Raw genomic sequence first — 24,515 nt, 5'->3', positions numbered from 1 at the left:
TGATATAGCTGATCGTGCGATATAGCTGATCATGTGATATAGCTGATCGTGCGATATAGCTGATCATGTGATATAGCTGATCATGTGATATAGCTGATCATGTGATATAGCTGATCGTGTGATATAGCTGATCGTGCGATATAGCTGATCATGTGATATAGCTGATCATGCGATATAGCTGATCATGGTATATAGCTGATCATGTGATATAGCTGATCATCAAGAGAGAGAGAGAGAGAGCCCGGGGAAAAAATATGTTCATATGAAACAGTTTTATGAGTTCAATTATTGTGATTCAATTAACCGTTAAAATACACGGTATCATAAGATACTGCTCTACTCACCTGGTAAGATTATAATACAATACATGTAGAAGTATCCTTAATTCAAAAAGATAACCGACACAGTTTGCATTATTATTTTCGACAGTTCAATCAATAGGATAAGGGTTAATTCAAAAACCATCCAAATCGTCGTTTCAAACCACAGCGACTTATAGCAGATTCCCAATCCAAGGTGCATATACACTGCATCTATATACATATATGTAATCAATGTATGGAGAGTAGTAGTAACTCGAAAAAGGAAAACCGAACAAGTGTTTTTCTTTTGTTTTGTTTTTGTTTTGTGTGTTGATTCAAAAAAAATTGTTGATGATCATCAATCCAACTAGACTACGTTACGTAAAAGACTGTTTAATTATCCAAGGGAGTGTTAAAAAAAATTAAAAGAAGGTCAAGTATTGAACCAGTTATGACATAACGAATTCGAAAATATGTATACATGTATTAGATCAGACACTGTGAGCCCGGCCACTAATGGGTGGCTAATTATTCAAAGCAAACACAAATATTTGACACTTTTGGCGCTGTTAAATAAATTAAAAACTAAATTCATATGGCTTACTGTGACAGTACGATTCCCGTACCAAAGACGGGTCGTTGCATTATAACTTCACCAGTGTGGTACGGAAATCGTGCTGTAATAAAAATTGTAAATTAGCCAAGTATATTTTTTCACAAACATCGCCATATTGTAGGCATTCCTTTTCATATATATATTTTTATTCTAAAGCTACTTGGTCAGATTTTATTATGAACATAATTGAACAATAAAAAAAATAACTAGATTTGACCAATTTAACGTTACCTCTGCACTGTAATAAGTCTGTAGGCCTATTTATGACGTAGATTTCTTTCAAATTTAAAGCGTCTTCGTAACCCGGATTTTAGTTATTTTTGTTGTATTTTTCGAGCTCATTTTAAGAACACTGTCAAGCGAAAATTACAAAACTTTCGCAAATTTTAGGCTCTACTTTCCTGAAAGAAACGGTACCTTCGATACTTTGACTAACTTCAAAGAGAACAAAGGAATTATACTCAATGGCACCGAAGGTAAGTACAGGAGGCAGATCGATCACCCACATGTAGACCTAAGTCACATGTCATATTTCCATGCATAAAAGTGTACAGGGAAATTAATAACGATTAGCGTCTATGGGCTAGGCCTATGGCTAGTCATAACTATACACGAGATCTGTTTACAGCCTTACAGTTTATTACAATTTACAAATAACAGTCTTATTGTTAAATCGGAAACCAGAGTTCTTACAGAAAGACATGACCTTCATTTATATAATACCCACACATCCGGTAGGGGGATCGAACCACAGTAGTGTCGAGAACCCCTACGGAACCAGGACAGACTTATTTCATTCATTTTTACAAATTTTCAATTATTTTTACGCCTTTATTTTCAATTTATTTATTTATTCCATACACTAACACTACTGTAGTCGAAAATTGAACTAACACTTTTACCGACATTGTTTTACAAATACAGAAAAACGATGAATAAAACTGCAAAATGCAAATATCTAGATCTACTGTCCGGCATCATATCGCTGTCTTAAAAAAAGTATTCGGCCTACCGAACAGTGAAATTATATCTAGTTAGCATTTCTTCATACTTTTTTAAAATTTTTTTTAATGAAGAACGAAAGTTTTTCGTAACTCGATAATACTTTTAGCAGTATATATCTAACTTACCGTAGATCTATACAATCCCTAAACTTCCGGTCAACTTGAATTGTGCCGCTACGGACAGCTTTAAAATGAAACAAAAAAATACTAATTGTTTCCCAAAACTAGTCTTAGTTTAAAAAACGATTTCACTTACAGCAACTGAAAAAACAATACAACATGTCAGCTTTTTTTGGAGAAAGTCCGGAATTATATCGCCGTCCGGTAGGCTAACACGTGAAAAATTTCCCCTTTACTGTATGTACCGGGGTAAAATCTTTAAAGATATCTTAAAGCTGATCAGTGCACGGTTGTTAAAGACTGATTAGATCAATCACTTGATTAGTGAAAATCTCATTTTCCCCGTTACTTTAAAAACTATTTGTGTGTATTCCTAAAATAGACGAACAGGAAGAGACTGAGGAGTGTTTTAGTTTCGATTTCATCATGTTAGCTTTGTTAGAAAATGATCTTATCAAGATTTTAAAATTGTTGTTTTAAAAAAACTGTGAGTATAGTCTACACACCTATTTAAACAACTGGGCCCCGATAAATATTTTCAAATAAAAAATATGTCCGTCGGGTTCTGCATCAATAAAAATAACGGATTGAAAATGGCGAGTTTTTGTTGATGCATCTTGATTTGTAAATTAAACGGGAAACGACTGATAATTAACATATTCTATTCGATAATCAATAAGCTGACAGGAGGAGTCCCATATAGCTGTATTGAGTGTGTAGCCCAGACTGTTGATACACCTCAGTTGCACTAGAAATCTACGTTCTTTTGTGCATATTTAACTATTGGCTATTAACTGCAAACGTTCAAAGGCTGTACATACTGAAACACATCTAGTACACTAGGACGCTTTGTCACCTAAACCGTCATGTTTATCGTCGGAGCATATCTTTGCCTTACTCCTATAATTAGATATATGGATCGAACTGGTGTCAACAGTCGTATTGTTCAGAGAGAACAAAAACTTGGACCGAAACTCTTCTTCGCCTTCTTTGTATTCCACGTCGGATTTGTAAACTGCACCTGTGTACATCCCCACAATACACAAGTACATATATACACGTATACCGAAACTGTGATATTGAAAGAAAATCTACCCTGTCTTGACATGGCCGCTTGGAATAATATTGGTAGCAGCAACCTAATTGAACTCCTAAAGTCAGTCGCAATCTTTAACTTATTTTCACGTCACAGCTTACTTGCAATATCAGATGTCAAAGGCGTGAATCTAAGATGAAGATATCTGGAACTGAACCTGACAGATTTATTGATCCACGAACAGGTAAATATTGGAATAAAATTGACGTAACTGGCACGATGATATTAGTAATAGCATGAATAGTTAATAAGACAATGTCACAACTTGTGAGAATACGGGTTGCTCTGTCCAGGTGTGGTACTGTATATATATTATTGACCCACAACTCTGCAGCGTCCTCCGACTCTGTGATGTATTAGTCAGACAATCAGATTTATTGACGTAGATGAAGAGTTGACGGATGTGGCAGCTGTAGGGTATAGGACACACGTATAGCCGAGGACAGTCACATGAATACTCATTGTATATATATACACTCGTACATTCTGGTTGTGTGTGTATTGCTGTGGATGTTTACATCGTCAGACACTGTAAGTACATATTATATATTTATCTACAGTAGTGTATGTCTTCTTCCACCCGAATACAGGAACGGTAATGAAAAATTAAATCAATTATTTTGATAGATAAAACACGTATTCATCCGATATGTTGATTTATATAGGACATGTACCCTTGACGTAAAATTGGGCAGTGGTCTATACATTACTGGTGACACACACATCATACCTAGTTACATATGTCATTTACCATCAGTACCTGTTCATTTTATTGGTACACCTGGGGAAATATTTGTCTTTACAAGTTATGCCCAAACTCCACGCCCAGGTACCTGATGAGTTCGGAGTGAACTGTACCTGTAATTTGGAACATCTGAACAGTTTCAATCTAATTTCAGAATCTACCGACGGATATCTACGATCCCTGGTACAATGTAACTATATATTGATTTACACATAGCTATCGATCTGCTATTTGGTTACTGATCTCCAGTATCCTATTCAGTATATAAATTTACACACGTCCTCATGTGACTGACCCTGACAGTCATACTACCGTCACGATCTAGTAAACCACAGGTATGTAGGCCGATAAAAGGAGAATCAGGATGATTTCTTAATATTGAATCCTAAAGTCAATTACAAACCACCCCTGAGCTAATAGGGATCAGCATTCAGACTGTGTTTACTAGATTGAACTCTAATACACGTGTAGCTGTTTCTAAATATAAAACAGCCATGCCCACCTCGCTTTATTCATAAGTAATACTATATTGCCGAGCCTATAGGACCAGAAGTAAGGTATACTATATGGCGTTCAGCTGATTTAATGTTTTTCTTCTCACTATCACGTTACATCCCTGTAGCGCCGGTCTTTTCAAATTCATTGCCGTGACTCTCCAATCTATTCAATGTTAAATGCTTGTTAGTCAACCAGCGAACGCCATGATGAAATTCAACACTGCAGAGCGTTTGGAGAAAATTGTCGGTAGCATTTTATCGTATGAACTTTTTCTTGTTGAAAAAAAAAACAAAAAAACTTCAAAATACCCATTCATTGTTCCTTGTATCGCATGCGGCATCGGTTACAGATAATTATACTCTATATCATTACAAAGGAAAATAAAAACAATTTAATACAGCCACACAGGCCCGATCTACATTGAAAATGGAAGTATACTGTGCCAGTATTGGGGAACGAAAGTTGAATAAATGCAGTTGGTTGCTACTCCTGCTTAACGCTCAGCATTTTGGGAGTGGGACGACTGGTTCGTCCGTTGCCAGTATAATGTAACCGGGTGGGATGTCCTGCTGGGTGTCTTCGGCAGTATGTTTCAGTAAGATAGCACTATAAGTCAAAAGTTCTGGGCTATCACCAAGAGACTTAACACAAACATACCGCAGTATCCCAAAACACACATGCGCACTCACCATTACATGTCCTTATATGTTGATCGGACGTTAAACACAAATAAACCAAACCAAAGTTCACTCATCTGTCGTCTTTATCGTGTGAATCTTGTTAAAGATTCTGCTTGATTTTAAACTTAGAAACTTATAACGACTTTGGTTTGGTAATGCAGACCTTCCTGTTGTAGTACAATGTGTTTAAATGTGTGTACAGTTTCATCAAATCCAGCAATATATTTTGAGTTTTGTTGTTGTTGTTGTGAACTTGTACCTGGTATATCATCGTTATCATGTAATTGTAAATGTATGACGGGATAAGTCTCCAACAGGTTGTAATAGCTTGTGCCCAACCCTTGTTCATATCGATTTTTGGCAATAAAATATGTTTAGATTAAGGTACTGGAATTGAGGAAGTACCTCGTAATAACCATGTACATCCGTATGTACAATAGATGAACTATACAGCGTATTACGGGAACCCGGAAAATTACACGAAAATATCTACAATATTTAATAGTAATCTAAATAGGAAATCTAGTGATATCGGTGATCTTTTACAAGCCTATCAATCACTACTATGGTACAATTTGATGGAGGGTAATTTGGGTCATACTTTACCTGTTTTCTGAAATATAAACCGTAACACGATGAAAATTTAATCATAAAAGCATGTGTTTGGTTTGATGTGAAGTACTATTGATCCATATAATAAATATATAAAGAGCTCCTGTCAAGGTCCTGTGGTATGATAAACCCAGAACTTAATTATCTCCTAGCTTAATTTAACATAAGTAACTTGATCAGTATGCATCATGGCTGACCATATAGGCCTTGCTGTTGACATGTTATTTGTTGAGCTTTTTGTAAGTTTCAACAACACTTTCGAAAATGCATCATTCAAGGGGACACAATCAGCTCATTTGTACCATAAATATTTCACGAAATAACCATGCCGTTATACTCACAAGTAGCTATTACATACAATAGCAGAAATTGTCTGACGAGATTTGACTTATATATGAATAAACATCTAAACCTATTTTGATCTTGAAATGAAAATGGCGGATGTGATAATATTGAAATGAAAATGGCGGATGTGATAATATTATACAAATATGATATAGACAGAGGTATTTCAAACATCAAAAATACTCTTATTAGACACTCTGAACATTGATTAGGCCTTATTTGCGTAACTTATGCAATTGTTAGCTGCTACACTTTCATTATTTTCCAATTTACCAGTCTTTTGGTAATGACAACAGTTGCCCGTTTTTTCTCGACAGGAACCCACAGCGCTCATATTAGCAGTATATTGATTTCTGTGTAAATGTTATGGATGTTCTAATTCCTTATTGTGCATATAGGTAAAATTGTTTGTTTTACGCTTAAATTGCATATATCGCAATAATGTAAATGTTGACGTCATATTTGATCCATGGGTAATGTAGTTTGTACAATCTTGTGTTTTAATATCTACAGTTGAAACATAAACACGTGTAAATCTACAGTTGACACATAAACACGTGTAAATCTACAGTTGACACATACACACGTGTAAATCTACAGTTGACACATAAACACGTGTAAATTTACTGTTGATACATAAACACGTGTAAATCTACAGTTGACACATACACACGTGTAAATCTACAGTTGACACATACACACGTGTAAATCTACTGTTGACACATACACACGTGTAAATTTACAGCTGACACATACACACGTGTAAATCTACTGTTGACACATACACACGTGTAAATCTACTGTTGACACATACACACGTGTAAATCTACAGTTGACACATACACACGTGTAAATCTACTGTTGACACATACACACGTGTAAATTTACAGTTGACACATACACACGTGTAAATCTGCAGTTGACACATACACACGTGTAAATCTACAGTTGACACATACACACGTGTAAATCTACAGTTGACACATACACACGTGTAAATCTACTGTTGACACATAAACACATGTAAATCTGCAGTTGACACATACACACGTGTAAATCTACTATTGACACATACACACGTGTAAATCTACTATTGACACATAAACACGTGTAAATCTACTATTGACACATACACACGTGTAAATCTACTGTTGACACATAAACACGTGTAAATCTACAGTTGACACATAAAAACGTGTAAATCTACAGTTGACACATAAACACATGTAAATCTACAGTTGACACATACACACGTGTAAATCTACAGTTGACACATACACGCGTGTAAATCTGCAGTTGAAACATACACACGTGTAAATCTACTGTTGACACATAAACAAGTGTAAATCCCATTACTTGTATCGTTTGATTCAAACATTGCGTTACTGTAACAAATGGGCTGGATACGAGTTATTTCGTCACCATAATTTGGCATCAATTGTTATTTCATGAAGTGTAACAGTAGAACAGATACTAGAGGGTACATTTTTATATCACGATCAACTAAACTTTCACTGGATTCAATGTACTTCTGGACATTTCTGGTGTGTAGTGATTGTTTCTACTGACTGATTTTCATTTCAATATATCAACAGCAACATCCAGATTTAGATAATTAATATTTCAGATTAGAGTATGTCTTTACATATTATAACGAGGGCATATGAAAGATAAATGATAGCCATTATCATAAGGATTTCCACAAGTACGTTAAGAATTCTCAGTTAGATTTACTCAAAGGTCGTTTAAAGAACTGAACAAAGGTATATCACTAGAACTGGTACGGCAATGTTGTTTCGACATATGGTACAATGGCCGACCGTCTGGACGAGTCTAGGTGTACTATAGATACTTACGGACGACAATCTCTCTACAGATAGTACAGACAGGTCCTAACTAACGTCTTGTTAAGTCGCTGGTATCCTGTATCTCGACTGTATGTGTTTAACTGCACAAAAGGCATGTGCTATAAGATGACAGAGTCTTTAAAGAATATTTAATTGTCTTAAATTGTTAAAAACCGTTCGTGGTATTTTAAGGCCGTTTTTTCTGATGGTACTACGGTGTCATGAACATATCATTTTTATGGAAACAATAAAGCTTGCCTCATTATAGAGTAGTCTACAGAATTTCAGATGTTTTTTTTCACGCGCACAGTACTTCATGGGGATTGTTCATACATATTTTATACTGTTACCTCTATTCAGTGTGTGATAATAAGTCAGTTGACATATTGACGAAATCGTGCGATCTCTCTCTCTCTCTCTGTTCCGTACTTGCTCGATTAGCCATTGATTACTCTGTGTTGGCCATATAAATGCCATGTATTTCGTTTTCGACTATACCGACCAGTAGTATTTTTATTAATGTACATTTTAATTTGTGTTTTCAGGACTCATGGACTGGAACGTAATTGGATTTAACCGGAAGCGTCGAACCGGAAGAATAATCCCAACAGGAAGTGTGTGTTTGGATGCGAGTTTGTTGTAGCATATCTAGGCAATCGATGTGTGATGTGATGGAAGACCGGGTCAGCAGACATTATGATATATAGCAGAGAGCAATGATAACGGTATCGCGGTCGAATCCAAGTTCCTTCTACATAAAGCCAATAGTAGCGACGAGAAGGGAGGTAACTTTTGATGAGGGTTTTAACAAGATACAAGTATGTTCAAATCCGCGTGTTTCGTCCGTTACGGAGAACTAGACGGACGTTCTGTCTCGTGTTATGTACAGTGTTGTTATTCGGATTATTCACATTGTTATCGGACATATTCAACACATCCGATAGGTATCGGACGTTTTCTATGGTACCATACAGCGGTAACTTAAGTGAACTGAGGCGACAATCATTAGTAATAGGAGTCCCAAAAGGAGTTCCGAAACATGCCCATCAACACATCATCGTCCAATCAAAGCAGTATAGTCATACTAAAATTCAAACTCTTCTTGGACACGGCAAACTGAGACAACAGTCGCTAGTAATAGCAGCCCCAAAAGGAGTTCCGAAACATGCTCATCAACACATCACCGTCAAACCAAATCAGTATAATCATACTGGAAGCATTCAACCTCTTATCGGATACGGCAAACCCTTGTCGCCAAATTCAACCCAGCAGCTGAAATTATGGCCGAATATATCACACGTAGTTCAGGGAGAAGTACATCACGTGAACATCACATCACTGGATAGTCGTCCACGTAACACATCAACAGTGTCTAAAGAAAACGCTCCTAAACCAAGTATTAATTCCAAACCAAAATCTAAATATTTGTCGTATAAAGACAATTTCTCCTACCCTCTTGATATCAATCTAGTGGCTTTGGTGAATGATTCTCTAAATGGACTAAAGTTCACACAACACAAACCAATCAACCCGCACAATTTTTGGTATCTCCATAAACCGTATAATTGTAATTTCAAATTGAAAAAGAATGCAAGCAAGAACGTGCTTGTGTTGGTGAAGTCGTTTGCTGGTAACGTGGCGCAAAGGGTAGCGCTGCGGAAGTTATGGCAGGCCACCAACGATTCCAATATGAGACGGGCATTCATGCTCGGATACAGCCGAACACACCAGCTTGCCGTGGACAACGAAAGCAGAAAATATCATGACATCATACAGGAAAACTTTGTCGATAATTATATGAACAATACATTTAAAACCATCATGGCGTATAATTGGGCGACAAGGTACTGTCGCCGCGCGCATGTCATTCTCTTCCTAGACGACGACTACCTCGTAAACATGACTGTCATGGCGACCCACGTCAGGGCCACGTACAGGAATCAGAGTTCTGGACTTTACGCTGGAACGCTAGCAAAACATGCCCCGCCATACCGGGACAAGAATGAACGATGGTTCCTAACCTACAAACAGTACCCGTATGACGAATTCCCGCCCTATGTGGGCGGTGGTGCTTATGTTGTGTCGTTTGATGTAGCCAAACGGTTTAAATTTGCTTTTCCATATGTGCAATATATGGGTATTGACGACGTATTTTTGGGTATTGTGGCTCGAAAATTGGATATAAACCCAAAGAATGACCCATATCTCGATAGCCATAGTAAAATCACTATCGCAAAGGAGTGTTCCCACAACGCTACCGAACTACTCCACGGAGTATGTCCACTGCGCATGGCCAAAAAGAAAACGGTTCGGGTGGTCAAACGAGCCAAACATAGACCGGTCAACGCAGTGATCTTTGTTATATTCTTCGGGCTAGCAATAAGTACCATTGTACTGTTGACATGTTGTTTATCTGAATAATTGAATCAGATTAAATCAGATTTGTTTAAAAATATTTATGATTGTACGGGTCCTTTTTCATAACAAGGGTAAAGTTTGCCTGGTCATTCGATTTCTAACACAACAGTGTTCGAATATATATAAACTGCAAACTGTCTGAAGGCTTTCCAGTAAGTAATGCTTTGATCAGAGTGGCATAGAAACAGATTTGAAGTAACAGGTATTTGGAGATTTGTTTAAGTGCATGCATGAATTCTCAGAGAATTGCTCCTCAATAAAATTTATAGATAGAAATACAAAGGTTTGTTACATAAACACATGGAAATGCTTAAAATTTCTACACAATATTTGTATAAATTCGGAAAAAGCATTTTGTATACATTAAGTTAGTGATACAACCTTTCACGGGATTTAATGTACTTCTATACGTTCCAGAAAGTTGTGTTTGTTTCCACGGACAGATTTACTTTTCCTAGTAACAGTTAATGTATATCAAAATAATTCATAAATAATAGAATTGGTTTTGGTTTAATTCAAACCCAAGTCGGAATATACATGTTACTCTCATTTGGAAATATTTCAATATTACGGTTTTGGTGTTTCATGTTAAGATTTTACTGAATAGTAAACACTCCATGGGCACTATGTAACAGGCGAATATATATATATATAAGCCTTCTCCCCAGGATTGATTACCAATTAGTGTTTAAACTTACATTATGTAACTGCTACGCCACGGACTTCACAAACGACATTTGATATATCTGGGTTTTGCTACTGGCGTTCAACAAGGGGGCCCGTTTCCTTCACTCTTTTGATCGCATTCATATTTATGAATATAAATTGGTGATTCCCTGAACGCCTTCATTTTGAAATAGCACCCTACTGACTATGTATGTATAGTAGTTATAGTCTGTTCTAGTGGAGTCACCGAAGCTACCTGTGTTTTACCTGTGTATGTTACGTATTATGTGTACAAATGTACAATTTGACAATAATATCATGTACAACATGTACATTGTATTGTGATCTAGTGAAGTATTTTATTGAATGCAATAACACAAACGATTCCGGGTCAGTTTCCATCGACTCTTTGTATGGCTTTTAACAGTCACAATTAGAAGTATGAAGTATGATGTAACAGTTGAACCTCGCTATCTCGAACTAGCGGAGTCATGACAAAAACTTCGAGATATCCTGATTTTTAAAATAGTAAGCTAAAGTGGCTCACAAATAAACCCTACCCATAATTTCATACCCTACTTTTACACTAGGGGAGGGGGCTTACTTGAGAATGAATATGGTACTAAACTTTAACACTAGGGGAGGGGGCTTACTTGAGAATGAATATGGTACTAAACTTTTACACTAGGGGAGGGGGCTTACTTGAGAATGAATATGGTACTACAGTTTTACACTAAGGGAGGGGAGGGGGCTTATTTGAGGATGAATATGGTACTAAACTTTTACACAGGGGAGGGGGCTTACTTGAGAATGAATATGGTACTACAGTTTTACACTAAGGGAGGGGAGGGGGCTTATTTGAGGATGAATATGGTACTAAACTTTTACACAGGGGAGGGGGCTTACTTGAGAATGAATATGGTACTACAGTTTTACACTAAGGGAGGGGAGGGGGCTTATTTGAGGATGAATATGGTACTAAACTTTTACACTAGGGGAGGGGGCTTACTTGAGAATGAATATGGTACTAAACTTTTACACTAGGGGAGGGGGCTTACTTGAGAATGAATATGGTACTACAGTTTTACACTAAGGGAGGGGAGGGGGCTTATTTGAGGATGAATATGGTACTAAACTTTTACACTAGGGGAGGGGGCTTACTTGAGAATGAATATGGTACTAAACTTTTACACTAGGGGAGGGGGCTTACTTGAGAATGAATATGGTACTACAGTTTTACACTAAGGGAGGGGAGGGGGCTTATTTGAGGATGAATATGGTACTAAACTTTTACACTAGGGGAGGGGGCTTACTTGAGAATGAATATGGTACTAAACTTTTACACAGGGGAGGGGGCTTACTTGAGAATGAATATGGTACTACAGTTTTACACTAAAGGGGGGGGGGGGGGGGGGGGGTATTTGAGGATATATATGGTAAAAAATATATGCATGTAGGCAACACATGTATGGACAATTGCGTTCATAAATCCGTAACATACAATGAACGTTGTCATATTACTCATATTACACGTCCTATACCCAGTTATCGTAAGACACTTGTCTTATTTTCGACAAATGACGATTGGATATCCGATAATCAAACGTTCAGTGCCGTACCTCTGAAAACAAATTTAAATATTGACATTTCTATTGGTCTCTATAATGTCAATATTGAATAAAGTTTATGTTCAGAGTAACGGCTATGTGTGTTTAACTATTGATTGTCGGCTAGTTTATACATTATTTCTCTCATTAGCTGCATTCAGATGTTTTACAGCGTCTTTTCGTTAATATGAATAAAAACAATTACAAACTAGAATTTCTTGGTCAACATCACCTACAGCACACACAAGATCTGAATAATTTATGTTTTAAAATGTTGAAGCTAGTTCAAGCACAATGAGTTGGGTTTTTTCCCCAATTTAATATCAAAGTACTTCAAGTCTGACGCAAGTTACGAAATTCTCCATTATTTCACATTTGATTTCTGTGTCTTCGAAAAGGGGTCCAGATAATTTATTTGGAAAATCTTGACATCACTGCAAATATCGCCACCAAAGGCATTTTGGTAAATGGAAAAAGATGTGTAAATATTTTAACACTGATCCCAGTGACCTAGACAGTAGGTTAAGGTCATGCATATGACCAAATGCAGTAGTCATTCATACAAACACCCTACAGACCCAATATCATGACCTCGAGCCTATTGGTTAATTAGAAAAAGTAAGTTAAAGATTTGACTTTGCTGACCTTGACCTTTGTGATAACAAATTGGTAGCTATTCATCCAAGCGTGCTATAGGCCCAATATAATAATCCTAGGCCTCTTGGTCATTGAGAAGTTTGTTGGAATATTTTGATTAATTTGATTCCCATGAACTTAAATGTGATCAAGGTAATTCATTTCCATAACATAGCCAATCACCTAGGCACCCAACATAATAATGAAATATCAGGAATCTACACCTTAAGAAGAAGACTTTCAGACGGTATTTTTCCTTCTGTCTCTGAAGGTTGCTACATAAAAAGCACTTTCTAAAAACATATTTGAGAGGTTTATTAGAGAATTCCACGAATTTTTTTTTTTTTTTTTTTTGTCCTTTGTAAATCTATTTCAAATCATTTTTCCATTCAGTTATTTTTAACGAAGTACATACCTAAGAAATATATAATACGTTAACAAACTGCATATGCCTTCACATTCTTTGGCGATTGAAGACAAGCCGATATAGAAATATTTAGCAGAATATGATATTGTGCAACTTGTAAGTCGACTACTGAAGAAAAGGGGGGACTTCTGAATTATATCTAAAAAATGGAGACCCATAGCATTACTAAATGTAGACTACAAAATAGTTTCTTCTGTAATATCAAATAGATTATAGATAATTCTAGATACTCTTATAAGTGAAAAAAAAATGGTTTATTAAGGGAAGGTACATTGGAGAATGTACTATATTGTTAGATAATTTATTGGATTGTTCAGGAAAACAAAATTTCCCGGGTTTACTACTTGTTATACACCTACCGAAACTTTTCATTCTCTAGAAACCAATTTTATATTCGAAAGATTGTAATTTTGTAATCTATGATTTTGGTCCGTCAAATATCAAGTGGATTAAAACGTTTTATAATGACAATAGATGTTGTGTCGTAAAGAATTGTTTGAAATGGAATGGAGTGTATTTGAATTTAAATCCATTTTATTGCATAAACGATACACAAAAGGTAAGACGCAAGTTATCACAACTTCCCAATGTTCTCTCCGTAATACAGTCATACATATATGTAAACCTAGCAATGGCCAAATGATAATCAGCATATAATAATTCTATTATTGTATCTTAAACAAAGCAGCAAAATAACAGGTAAAAGGAAACAGGAAAGAAGGAAAGAAAGAACGAACTAAGAAAGAAAGAAAGAACGAACTAAAGAAAGAAAGAAAGAAGAGTACGGGGGTGTTAGACAAGGAGGCTCAATAAGCCCTCACATTTTATTTTCGCGTAGAATTGTTGTACAGCAATTAGATATAGTCCTAATATAACTGGTATAAATAAATAAACCCCAAACAACCCCACAACAATTTTGTTCCCATCCGATTTGGTATAATGATAATATTAAAATAGGTAGAAGTTCTGTTTCCTACAGACATTAGTGTCCAAAAGGAGTTGTTTCTATTTATGATCTTGTAGTAAGGAACTATTTTGTTTTTTGGAACATTCACAGATAAACACGATATCAGATTACCAAGACGTTAAACTTGCCGTACACCAGATGTTGGTGACTTATACAGATACATATATGTACTTCTACATTACTGCTGTGTTCTGTATAATATCTAAATTCAAAGTTTGTTTCATAGAACAAAAAATTCACTTTACTCGAGGTGTTCCAGTTGTTTCGTAATATGCTTTATGCACGATTTCAGAACCTTAACAGATTAACGCAATACCGTGTGTGTCGAAAGAAGAGAGAGAAAGGGCTATTAGCATGCTCCACATCGGAGTAAGGCAACGTGAGGTTGCAGGACGGTTTGATTTGAGTGTAGTCAAAAGTTCAGACTGACAGATTTGGAAGAGTAATGTGATGATCTGGAGTGACATATCCGGTGGAAATCGAACCAGATTAGTCATTACTCCTGTCGTCGTTCCGTTTTTACGGCATCAAGGAGATGGGTCATTTTTACAGCATGATATTGCGACATCCCACACCAGTCACGTGACTTAGACGTTTTTACAGCAGAACAATGTCCAAGTTTTGGATTGACCTGATTTGAACCTAATCGAGCACACCAGGGATGTCCTTGGAAAACGAGTACGGGGTCGGCCAAGCTCTCCCTCAAACTTACAGGAAATGGCACAGGCGTTGACGGAGGGTGGAATGCCATCCCGGTTCACACTATTCAATTATATACAGGCTCTTATCTATGCCGGTTCAAACCTTGATAACATTTCTTTATTTGTTGAAAATACAAAAAAAAAATACTATTCATAATTGTCAAAAACATTCAATGTTAAAAAATAAAAGTTCTTGTGTGTCAAAAGCCGTCTTGGCAATTTTTGTTGAAGAATATAAGATAAGAAATGTATTTCTTTAACTCGTACTCCACTTTTGTCTTGCTGTTTCTCATCCACATTGTGTGTTGTATGCAATACAAAAAAAAGTATGTAATAATTATGTACTCGTCGGTCGTAAGGCCTACAGTCAATACATTTAATTAAATTGGTGAACTGGAGGTACTATTTGGGACGTGGCAGCAAGCAAGGCCTCCCTAAGTTTAACTTACATTCTATCACAGACTTTCACTAACTAGCTAGCCAGGGATACAAGAGGTAGACCAGCATCAACGACTGTGAACCGGGTGTATGGACGATTGGATCTTCTTATGACAATGACAAGGATTTTATTATCGTAAACTTACAGTTTAGAGAACTACAAGTTGATAATATACAGACACATCCCAGACTGTATGTTTGTGGCGGAACGTTAACATTTCATAACGTTTGGAAAAATGATTTGACGTCAAAATTGATAAACTTTTAAAACGACTATTTCCCCAGAGAGAAAGTAGCTACACTATGGACATAATCAGTAACCGTATACTCAAGTATTATGATGTTAAAAAAGCGTCAGGTCCTGACGGTATTAGCCACAGAATGCTACAATTACTTTCAAGTGAAATTTCTATACCACTTTCTTTTATATTCAATTATTCTTTGTCATCTTGTATATTTCCTGAGAGCTGGAAAATTGCTCATGTCATGCCTATATTTAAGGCCAATGATGCAAGCATTGTCTCCAATTACAGACCTATCTCGCTGCTAAGTTGTATAGGTAAACTTTTTGAGCGTGTAGTATATAAGCATATCTACAATTTTTTAATCGAAAACGACCTTATTTATAAGTATCAGTCTGGATTCCTACCAAATCACTCCACAACACATCAACTTATTGAAATATATCATTCAGTCATTTCTTCCTTAGAAAATTATGAACATTCTATCTTAATTTTTTGTGATTTTTCTAAGGCATTTGACCGCGTGTGGCACAAAGGCCTCTTACATAAACTCGACAATTATGGTATCTCTGGACCTCTTCTTCGTTGGGTGGCTAGTTATCTTTCAAAAAGAAAACAAGCTGTATTTATCAATGATTCACTTTCCTCTCTTAAGCCTATAAATGCTGGTGTCCCCCAAGGGTCAGTTCTTGGTCCACTTTTCTTTCTACTATAACATAAATGATATTTCCTGTAATCTTTCATCTCTATCTAGGCTTTTCGCTGACGATACTTCTCTATCCTACGCGTCATATGACCTCAACCTTATTGAGACGGAGGCTAAACGGGACTTATTAAAACTTGAAATTTGGTCCAATGAATGGCTTATGTCCTTTAATCCTAATAAAACCGAGGCCCTCGTAATATCAACTAGACAACTTCCTTTTGTTCCGTCCTTTACATTCGACAATACCCCGATCAAAATAACAAACCACCATAAACACCTAGGAGTCATTCTTTCTGATGATTGTAAGTGGAACGTACATGTTGAATCTATAGTCAATAAAGTAACTAAATATATAGCCACCCTCCGTAAATTAAAACTTATCTTAAACAGGAACACATTAGAAAAAATGTACCTTACATATATACGACCATTACTTGAATATGCATGTGAAGTATGGGACAACTGCGGTACAACAAACTCATTGTTATTAGAAAAGATAAATCTAGAGGCCGCAAGAATAGTCACAGGGCTGCCCATATTCACAAAAAAAGAGTTCTTATATCTGGAAACCGGTTGGCTACCCCTTTCGAAGAGAAGAGATGCTCGGAAACTTTCCTTATTCTATTCTATAGTAAATAATCTGGCACCTACTTTTCTTATCGACCTACTACCAATGTATATTGGCAACATAGCTCCTTATAATTTACGAAATGCAGATTTATTTAGGGAACAACACTTTCGTCTACAACTATCAAATAACTCCTTCTTTCCTTCTACTTCAAAACTTTGGAATGATTTACATAGCACTATCAGAAACTCGCCTACCTTAAGTTCCTTCAAATCTAATCTAAAAAAATCTATGACAGTAAACAATATATATGACAAGCATTTTATCAGTTATGGTCCTCGAAAACTAAATATTCTACACAACAGAATAAGAAATCGAGCAAGTGCACTAAGCTATGATCTTTTTAGAGCCAATCTCGTTGATTCACCTGCTTGCCAATGTGGACATCCCTGTGAAGATTCCTATCATTTTTTCCTTAACTGTCCCCTGTATAACAACTTAAGAGGAACTCTTATTGCTGATTTAACCTGGTACGGTCCTGTTAATGTAAATATACTTTGCAATGGTGACACGAATATCTCCTCAACTGACAATATAAAAATGTGCAAAACTTCTTGAGTAGGTCGGGAAGATTCGACTAATCATCACTTCCTACCCCCCCCCCCCCCCCCCCCCCCTTCTTTTCATACTATTTTCCTATAATAAAAAAACTTAATCCAAAATGCTCCATTTATCCAGATAATATATAAAGGTGCAGTCATTTAACTTTATATGTACCTATCTCCTCCTCCTTCCCGCCACCCCCCTCTCTCTCTCTCTCTCTCTCTCTCTCTCTCTCTCTCTCTCTCTCTCTCCTCATTATATTTTCGTTTCTTTATCGAATTTCGGAATATTTGTATATGCCATCATGTGCCTATGTTATTGTTTATTATTTTGTTATTATTATGGGAGAAGTCGTTTATAAGTTGGAAAAACTTGCTGACTAATCCCTTTGTCATTATTATATGTCAATAAAATATGTTTAAACTAAACTATTATGAGTAAAACATGTTGAGACTGTTTTTGGTTTAACTCGCTATAAATCAGCATCCTATTAATGTTTGTTAAACATGCGCATTATTTTAAATTTATAATTATTAAAAACGGGCTGTATGTTCTATATATGTATGGCATGTTGTAAAATGTTCAATAATTGACAGTCCGTAACACTAATAGATTGGACGCCCGGAATATATCGCATTCATATGGAGATTCTAGGTTAACAACAATATTCATTTAGTTTAAATTATTTTATCCGTTGGCACATTTTTACCGTATGTGAAATGTATTTGAAATAAATATGTGTGAAATGTAGTGTTGCTTAATAGATACAAGAGTTTAAAAGGCATTGTTTTATACTGCTAGATTTACCTACAACCTCGTCAATGTCATAATTATGTTGATAGCTAACATAATGACCTGAAAGTATTAAGAGATTGCAGCGGAAATATTTCGGAGAAAACAAATCTCCGGAAGCTTTATTGTGTATATTATCTGGAAATTTTAGTTTGTTTTCAGCTGTGAGTTGCGAAGCGGTTACATCCGGTTTACAATCATTTCCACAAATTCTACTCATATTTTCCGCCAAGCGAAAGACCATATTAAAGCCCGACTGGTTATCCGATTGATTTCCGGCAATTCTCACTATAGGTATAATCTGTCTCATTTCCGTGTATATCAATTATAAGTTTAACATACTGTTCCACAAGGTTTCAGGGAAAATATCGTTGCACGTGTAAATATGAGTCAGTGAGAAATTTCTAGAACTCCTGTCGAATCTAGCAATATCTACAATAAATTATTGCCTGTTTTGTTCTTATTGCAACTATGGAATTAGAGCCAATCATAGAGGCAGGAGTTTCAACCAGACGTGCGTTATGTTCTGTAAAACAAAATGACTTGTTCGGCTAATTTGAAGTGATGGTAATATATGTTTTATAATAAAACGCCATTAACGTATTTTAAGAAAAACCTATAACTAAAACATCGACAGTTTAACTGTACTTTGAGATGCGTGGATCAATTACATGCAATTCTTGTATAATTCGCCTACAGATAAGTTTTCACAATTTTAGTCCGATTCTCCAAAACCATTTTTACCTTTGATGAATATCTCGTACAGATAACAAATACATTTGTACGATATCTTTCACATTAGCGGTTAAAAAAAAAAAGTCTATTGCTAAGTATCTCAATTTGTTTTTACAGTGATTTTCAAATTTTCGACAACAATTTCAGTGCTAAATTTAAGAGGTGGGGAATTGGTGGGGACTGACGTTTCTGCATTAAACGCCAATACCAATACCATCTTTCAGGTCCGTGCAAGTACCGAAATTTAATTTCTCATGCATCGATTGTTCGACTTTGTTGTCCGAATCCTTCAGAAATATTTCGACCCCCCCCCCCCCCCCGTTTTTTTTCACTTTGACACGATTTATGATTCTCAGTTCAGAGTTATAATGCTTGATGAAAGCGTGGCCATTTTTTACAAACGATGTCGACTTATTACCTGACGAATGCCTGCAAGTAAGGATCTTAGTTCTTTAGTGAACTTTTAAAGGATTGTACAGAAATGTTCTCAGTTACCGGTCAGCAAGGGCCAATCGTGTGGCTATATATATCCCCAATAATCATCAAGTCATCTGACCACATCATAGTGAAGAAATGAAAAGGTAAAGCATCCACTATCCATGATAACATATGCCTTTCATGATAAGACATTTAACATTACCATATTGGATGTCAAGTGACCGCTATCTGCTGTTATGGTTGTAACCTTGGGCAAGGCACTTCACCCTATTTGATGCGACAGGCCTCCATGTGTATTGTTCAGTGAGGTAGTCACTAACTACTACAAGAAGACCCCGCCTCAAAATGACCTTGTCTGTTGACAGGGCGATAAACCAAGCAAACAAACAGACCACCATGTCAACATTAACTCGCTTCCCAACTCACAGCTGAAGGTTATCTCAAATTATACACTGTGTATTTGCACATTTCTTGCTTTTGTACTAGCCAGTGCGACTGGACGACCTCTGTTCCAGAGAAAGATGCATCAATTTTATAGAGATTGATCGTCATGCGTAAACAACCTTAGCAGTACTCCTAGTGTCTCACATCAACATACCAGGTAAAGTGAGGACAATGTTTACTTAATCACATACATAACAGCACTGCAGGGTTCATACAGATTATGTGAAACCAAATTCAAGGCCTTTTCAAGGCTTTTTCAATGTCTTAATTAAATATTCAAGGCCCATTTTACCCATTTTCTAAGTCATCATGAGAGGGAACAAGAGAACAAAAAGGCAACTTATTACTATCAACTTGATCAAAATAAAATTTGATACGGTAATTATTTACATCTGTACGAGAGGCAGCATAAACAAAGTTGAAACCAAATTATCAGTGGCCAGGGTTTCACTTATCCTAATGAAAACTTGATATTCAAGGCTTTTTCAAGGCTGTAAACCAATTTTCAAGGTTTTTCAAGGCCCAGAATGAAATTCAAGGCTTTTCAAGCCCCAAGGTGAAATTCAAGGCTTTCTCAAGGCCCGTGCTAATCCTGCACTGGAAATGTCCAGCTACCTGGGATCAGTTCAATCAATATTCCTTAAATTCGTGGAATTTCTTACATTTAAAATTTCCCATAGGAAATCATTACAGAATTTAAGAGAGGTTTCCTAACTAAGATTTTCCTTAATTTCTATAATGCTTTCTTATGGAAAATTGTCATGATATCCCTAACATCACTGACAAGTCCTAGGACAATACAGCTGTATGATGTCCGTAACATCACTGATGAGTCCTAGAAGGACGATACAGCTGTATGATGTCCCTAACATCACTGATGAGTCCTAGAAGGACAATACAGCTGTATGATGTCCCTAACATCACTGACAAGTCCTAGAAGGACAATACAGCTGTGTGATGTCCCTAACATCACTGACAAGTCCTAGAAGGACAATACAGCTGTATGATGTCCCTAACATCACTGACAAGTCCTAGAAGGACAATACAGCTGTGTGATGTCCCTAACATCACTGACAAGTCCTAGAAGGATAATACAGCTGTGTGATGTCCCTAACATCACTGACGAGTCCTAGAAGGACCATGCAGCTGTGTGATGTCCCTAACATTACTAACGAGTCCAAGCAGGACAATACAGCTGTGTGATGTCCCTAACATCACTGACAAGTCCTAGAAGGACAATACAGCTGTGTGATGCCCCTAACATCACTAACAAGTCCTAGAGGCACAAAATAACTGTATGATGTCCCTAACATCACTGATGAGTCCTAGAAGGACGATACAGCTGTATGATGTCCCTAACATCACTAACGAGTCCTAGAAGGATGATACGACTGTATGATGAGGCTTTGTATTCAATATTTGGGGTATACAGGTACTGTATCGATTACTAAATTCATATTTACAGGTATGTTACACCTGTGTGAGGTTTACAACAATAACATTCTAAGTACAGATTAAATTGCATGGTTATTTATTTAGAAAAATGATACAAATACAAATGTAAAACTAAAGCTTCATACTACAATTGTTAGAATTTAGTTAATTGTTACAATTAGATATAAATGGTAGGAAAAAACACTGCCCTTAGTATATCAAATTCGGGCTAGGTAAACTAAAAGTATTACTCTCGTAACAGATCTGCTGCTTTTTGATTTTATTAAATCTTTTCAATAAACAAGACAAAATATATCACAATATACATAGATAATTAAGTTATAATATATACATCAAACATTGCACAATTACATCATTACACTAACATAATTATTCACATATAAATTGCAATCATTATAAAAATGACACAAACTTTTAAACATGCTGAATGAGCTACCTAGTGAACGGTAGCCAAAACAAGGGGAGGTAAGTAAATAGAGGTACATGTAATATTATATTGTCCTGATTCTTTTGTTTTTGTTTTTCTGTCTTGTTCCCATTGCTTAGACTTATTAGTGAAATCACAAAAATCAGTAACATCATAATAATAATGATAAAAAAAACCAAATGAAACTTTATTGAAAACTGAAAATGACATTAACATCCGTTATCGTGACCAATCTGAAATAGATGTTAAAAGTAACGGATTGTTTTCCCGTTTCTATTTTAGGGTATAAGGTGTTATCAAAACATAAGGTTAACTTCACATGCATTATTGCATGGTGACCATGATGATTTAGAGTAATGAATCTGCGGGCCTGTTTTATCCAATGATAATCAAGTCAGATATTGCCATATAACGAGATGATTATGGATGTTACAGGACAGTGATCCTGTAACCGTTACATTTTTTTTATCATTATTTTTTTTAAAAACATTGTTGGTAAATGAGTGCATAATGTTTAAACTATAATTCAAAAATTCAATTAATTATTAAGCAAATTTGGATTTTGAAAAATGAAAATGAAAAGAAATTAAGATTTTCTCACACCAAACATGGTGTTAGTAACAAATACAACACTGGCAACTTCACACTTATAATTTTCATTTCTGATCAAGTCTGATCAAGTCTGATCATAGAAATATAATAAACAATACCCCATGGATACCATATCACATACATTATCACAGAATGTCTAAGAGATACAACACCTTGGAATTAGTCAAAGGTCTTCTGTATTACAGAAACATCAATCGTACATATACATAGACTTTATAAATCTATTTTACAACAATTGCGAATCAGGTAGTCTATACAAAGAGGCCACAGCAAGAATACTGAAGTTTTGATAATAAAGTTATATCACTTCTGTTTGACGGCATGGTTAGATTACAGGGTACATAATAACAAAACAAAACAAAATGTGTTAAGTATGAATTTTACCTGAGTCAAGGTAATTCTCTTCTTTACCCTTCTGCATAACATTTCAACTTCACAAGAGAATTAAGGTCTCAAATGATAACTAACAACAAGAGGCCTAATAGGCATGTATCAGAAATATTTTGAGCAACCAAAAAGGGAGACAATCATGAGAAGATCTTTTCAGTTTCTTATTTCTACATTAAAGATAAAAATTTAACTGTCTCATTTTCATTCAAGATGAAGACTGATGTCTGTAACATAATGGTACCATTTTGCTGAAAAGATAGATGTTTGCAGTATTTCTAGTAGTGCTAAAAGTTCACAGCTTGTAGTATTTTCTTCTGCAATAATTTTTGGCAGCATTTACAACTTTGGTGTCGATTAAAGTCTGAGTATTTTTGTTGTTGTTGTTGTGAAGATGGTTAAAGCATTTAAGTGTGTAGAGAGATACAAGTTTGCAATACTTTCAGCTTTGGTAAAGATTGAAATTTTAATCATTTCCAGTTTTAGCAAACATTGAAGTTTGCGTCACTTTTAGCTCTGGTGAAGTTTGAAATATGCGTCATTTTCAGCTGTGATGTAGATGGAAGTTTGCAGCATTTTTTTCTGTAACTATTTTGACAACTTTTTCTGGCCGTCCACTCAAGCTCTTGGAGTAGGTGTCTAGGTTGACTCCCACACCTTTCAGACTGTTATAGTGCTCACTGGTCAGCTGATTCTTGGCACAAAGAGCCTACAATGGAAAAGATACAGGACATTAAATCTTACTCAACATCCAAAGTACACAGCCATGGCTTTTTAAAATAAAGATTTGGTACAGAGTAAAGTCGTATTGTTCAACTTTCATGGTTTGAAAGGAGATTACAAGAATATAATTATTTATCACTACTGATCATAACTGCCATGAAGAAAATACAATTTTATATACAACATGTCGCATGCCATCCAAAGCAATTAGGATAAGTGTATTGCCCAGGACACAACCACGACAGCACAGAATGGCCTGTAAATTGAATCATCATACTTCAAAATAAATAGAATTCAAGCAGTACTTGGTAGGCCATTGGACAGGCCCCTGGGACCTTTTCTGAAGCTTTAAAAACATCATGTGTAGATTTTTGTTTGTGGATAAAATGTATTGTTCCTGTAATAGATCCTTTATATGTGATATCAATAAGAACTCAAACCTCATTATCTCAAACTCACTAATAACTTCAAGACCCTGCTTAACTTGAAGTGAACATTCAGTTTTAGACAGTAAAATTCTACACAAAATATACTTGGTTATCTTGAACAGTGTTCCATGGCCCCCGGCGTGAAAATGAGATTAGACTGAACATTATATGTACAGAGTTAGTAAAGAATAACAATGATATATCACCTGTAGTTGGTAAACAATTACAAT

General features: G+C 35.9%; 2 protein-coding genes across 4 annotated transcripts in view; one reads left to right on the top strand and one right to left on the bottom strand.

The window, feature by feature from the left end:
- The first annotated feature begins 1,251 nt into the window (after positions 1 to 1,251).
- On the top strand, positions 1,252 to 10,320 carry LOC117342690. 3 transcript variants are annotated; one of them, XM_033904898.1, is made up of 2 exons: positions 1,252 to 1,394; positions 8,411 to 10,320. In XM_033904898.1, the coding sequence occupies exon 2, from the start codon at positions 8,661 to 8,663 to the stop codon at positions 10,284 to 10,286; it is 1,626 nt and encodes a 541-aa protein (XP_033760789.1). In that variant the 5' UTR covers positions 1,252 to 1,394; positions 8,411 to 8,660; the 3' UTR covers positions 10,287 to 10,320. The 3 variants fall into 3 exon arrangements, with proteins under 3 accessions (XP_033760789.1, XP_033760788.1, XP_033760787.1); XM_033904897.1 differs by lacking the exon at positions 1,252 to 1,394 and adding an exon at positions 3,161 to 3,322; XM_033904896.1 differs by lacking the exon at positions 1,252 to 1,394 and adding an exon at positions 3,484 to 3,669.
- Positions 10,321 to 21,767: 11,447 nt separating this feature from the next.
- LOC117342489 overlaps positions 21,768 to 24,515 on the bottom strand; it is a 42,151-nt gene continuing 39,403 nt past the window's right edge. Inside the window, exon 14 of the mRNA XM_033904664.1 lies at positions 21,768 to 23,843. Within this exon, the coding sequence (XP_033760555.1) occupies positions 23,679 to 23,843 (165 nt within the window). The 3' untranslated portion in view covers positions 21,768 to 23,678. The remainder of the gene's footprint in view (positions 23,844 to 24,515) is intronic.

This window comes from Pecten maximus, chromosome 14 (genome assembly GCF_902652985.1).
Source record: "Pecten maximus chromosome 14, xPecMax1.1, whole genome shotgun sequence".
NCBI classification, from domain to species: Eukaryota; Metazoa; Mollusca; class Bivalvia; order Pectinida; family Pectinidae; genus Pecten; species Pecten maximus.
The sequence above is the reverse complement of the archived record's forward strand: the minus strand, read 5'-3'. Positions and strand labels throughout refer to the sequence as shown.

What these genes read in the sequence shown, in the direction of transcription:
- LOC117342690 (XM_033904898.1), top strand. Translation starts at nt 8,661, where the DNA reads ATGAGGGTTTTAACAAGATACAAGTATGTTCAAATCCGCGTGTTTCGT.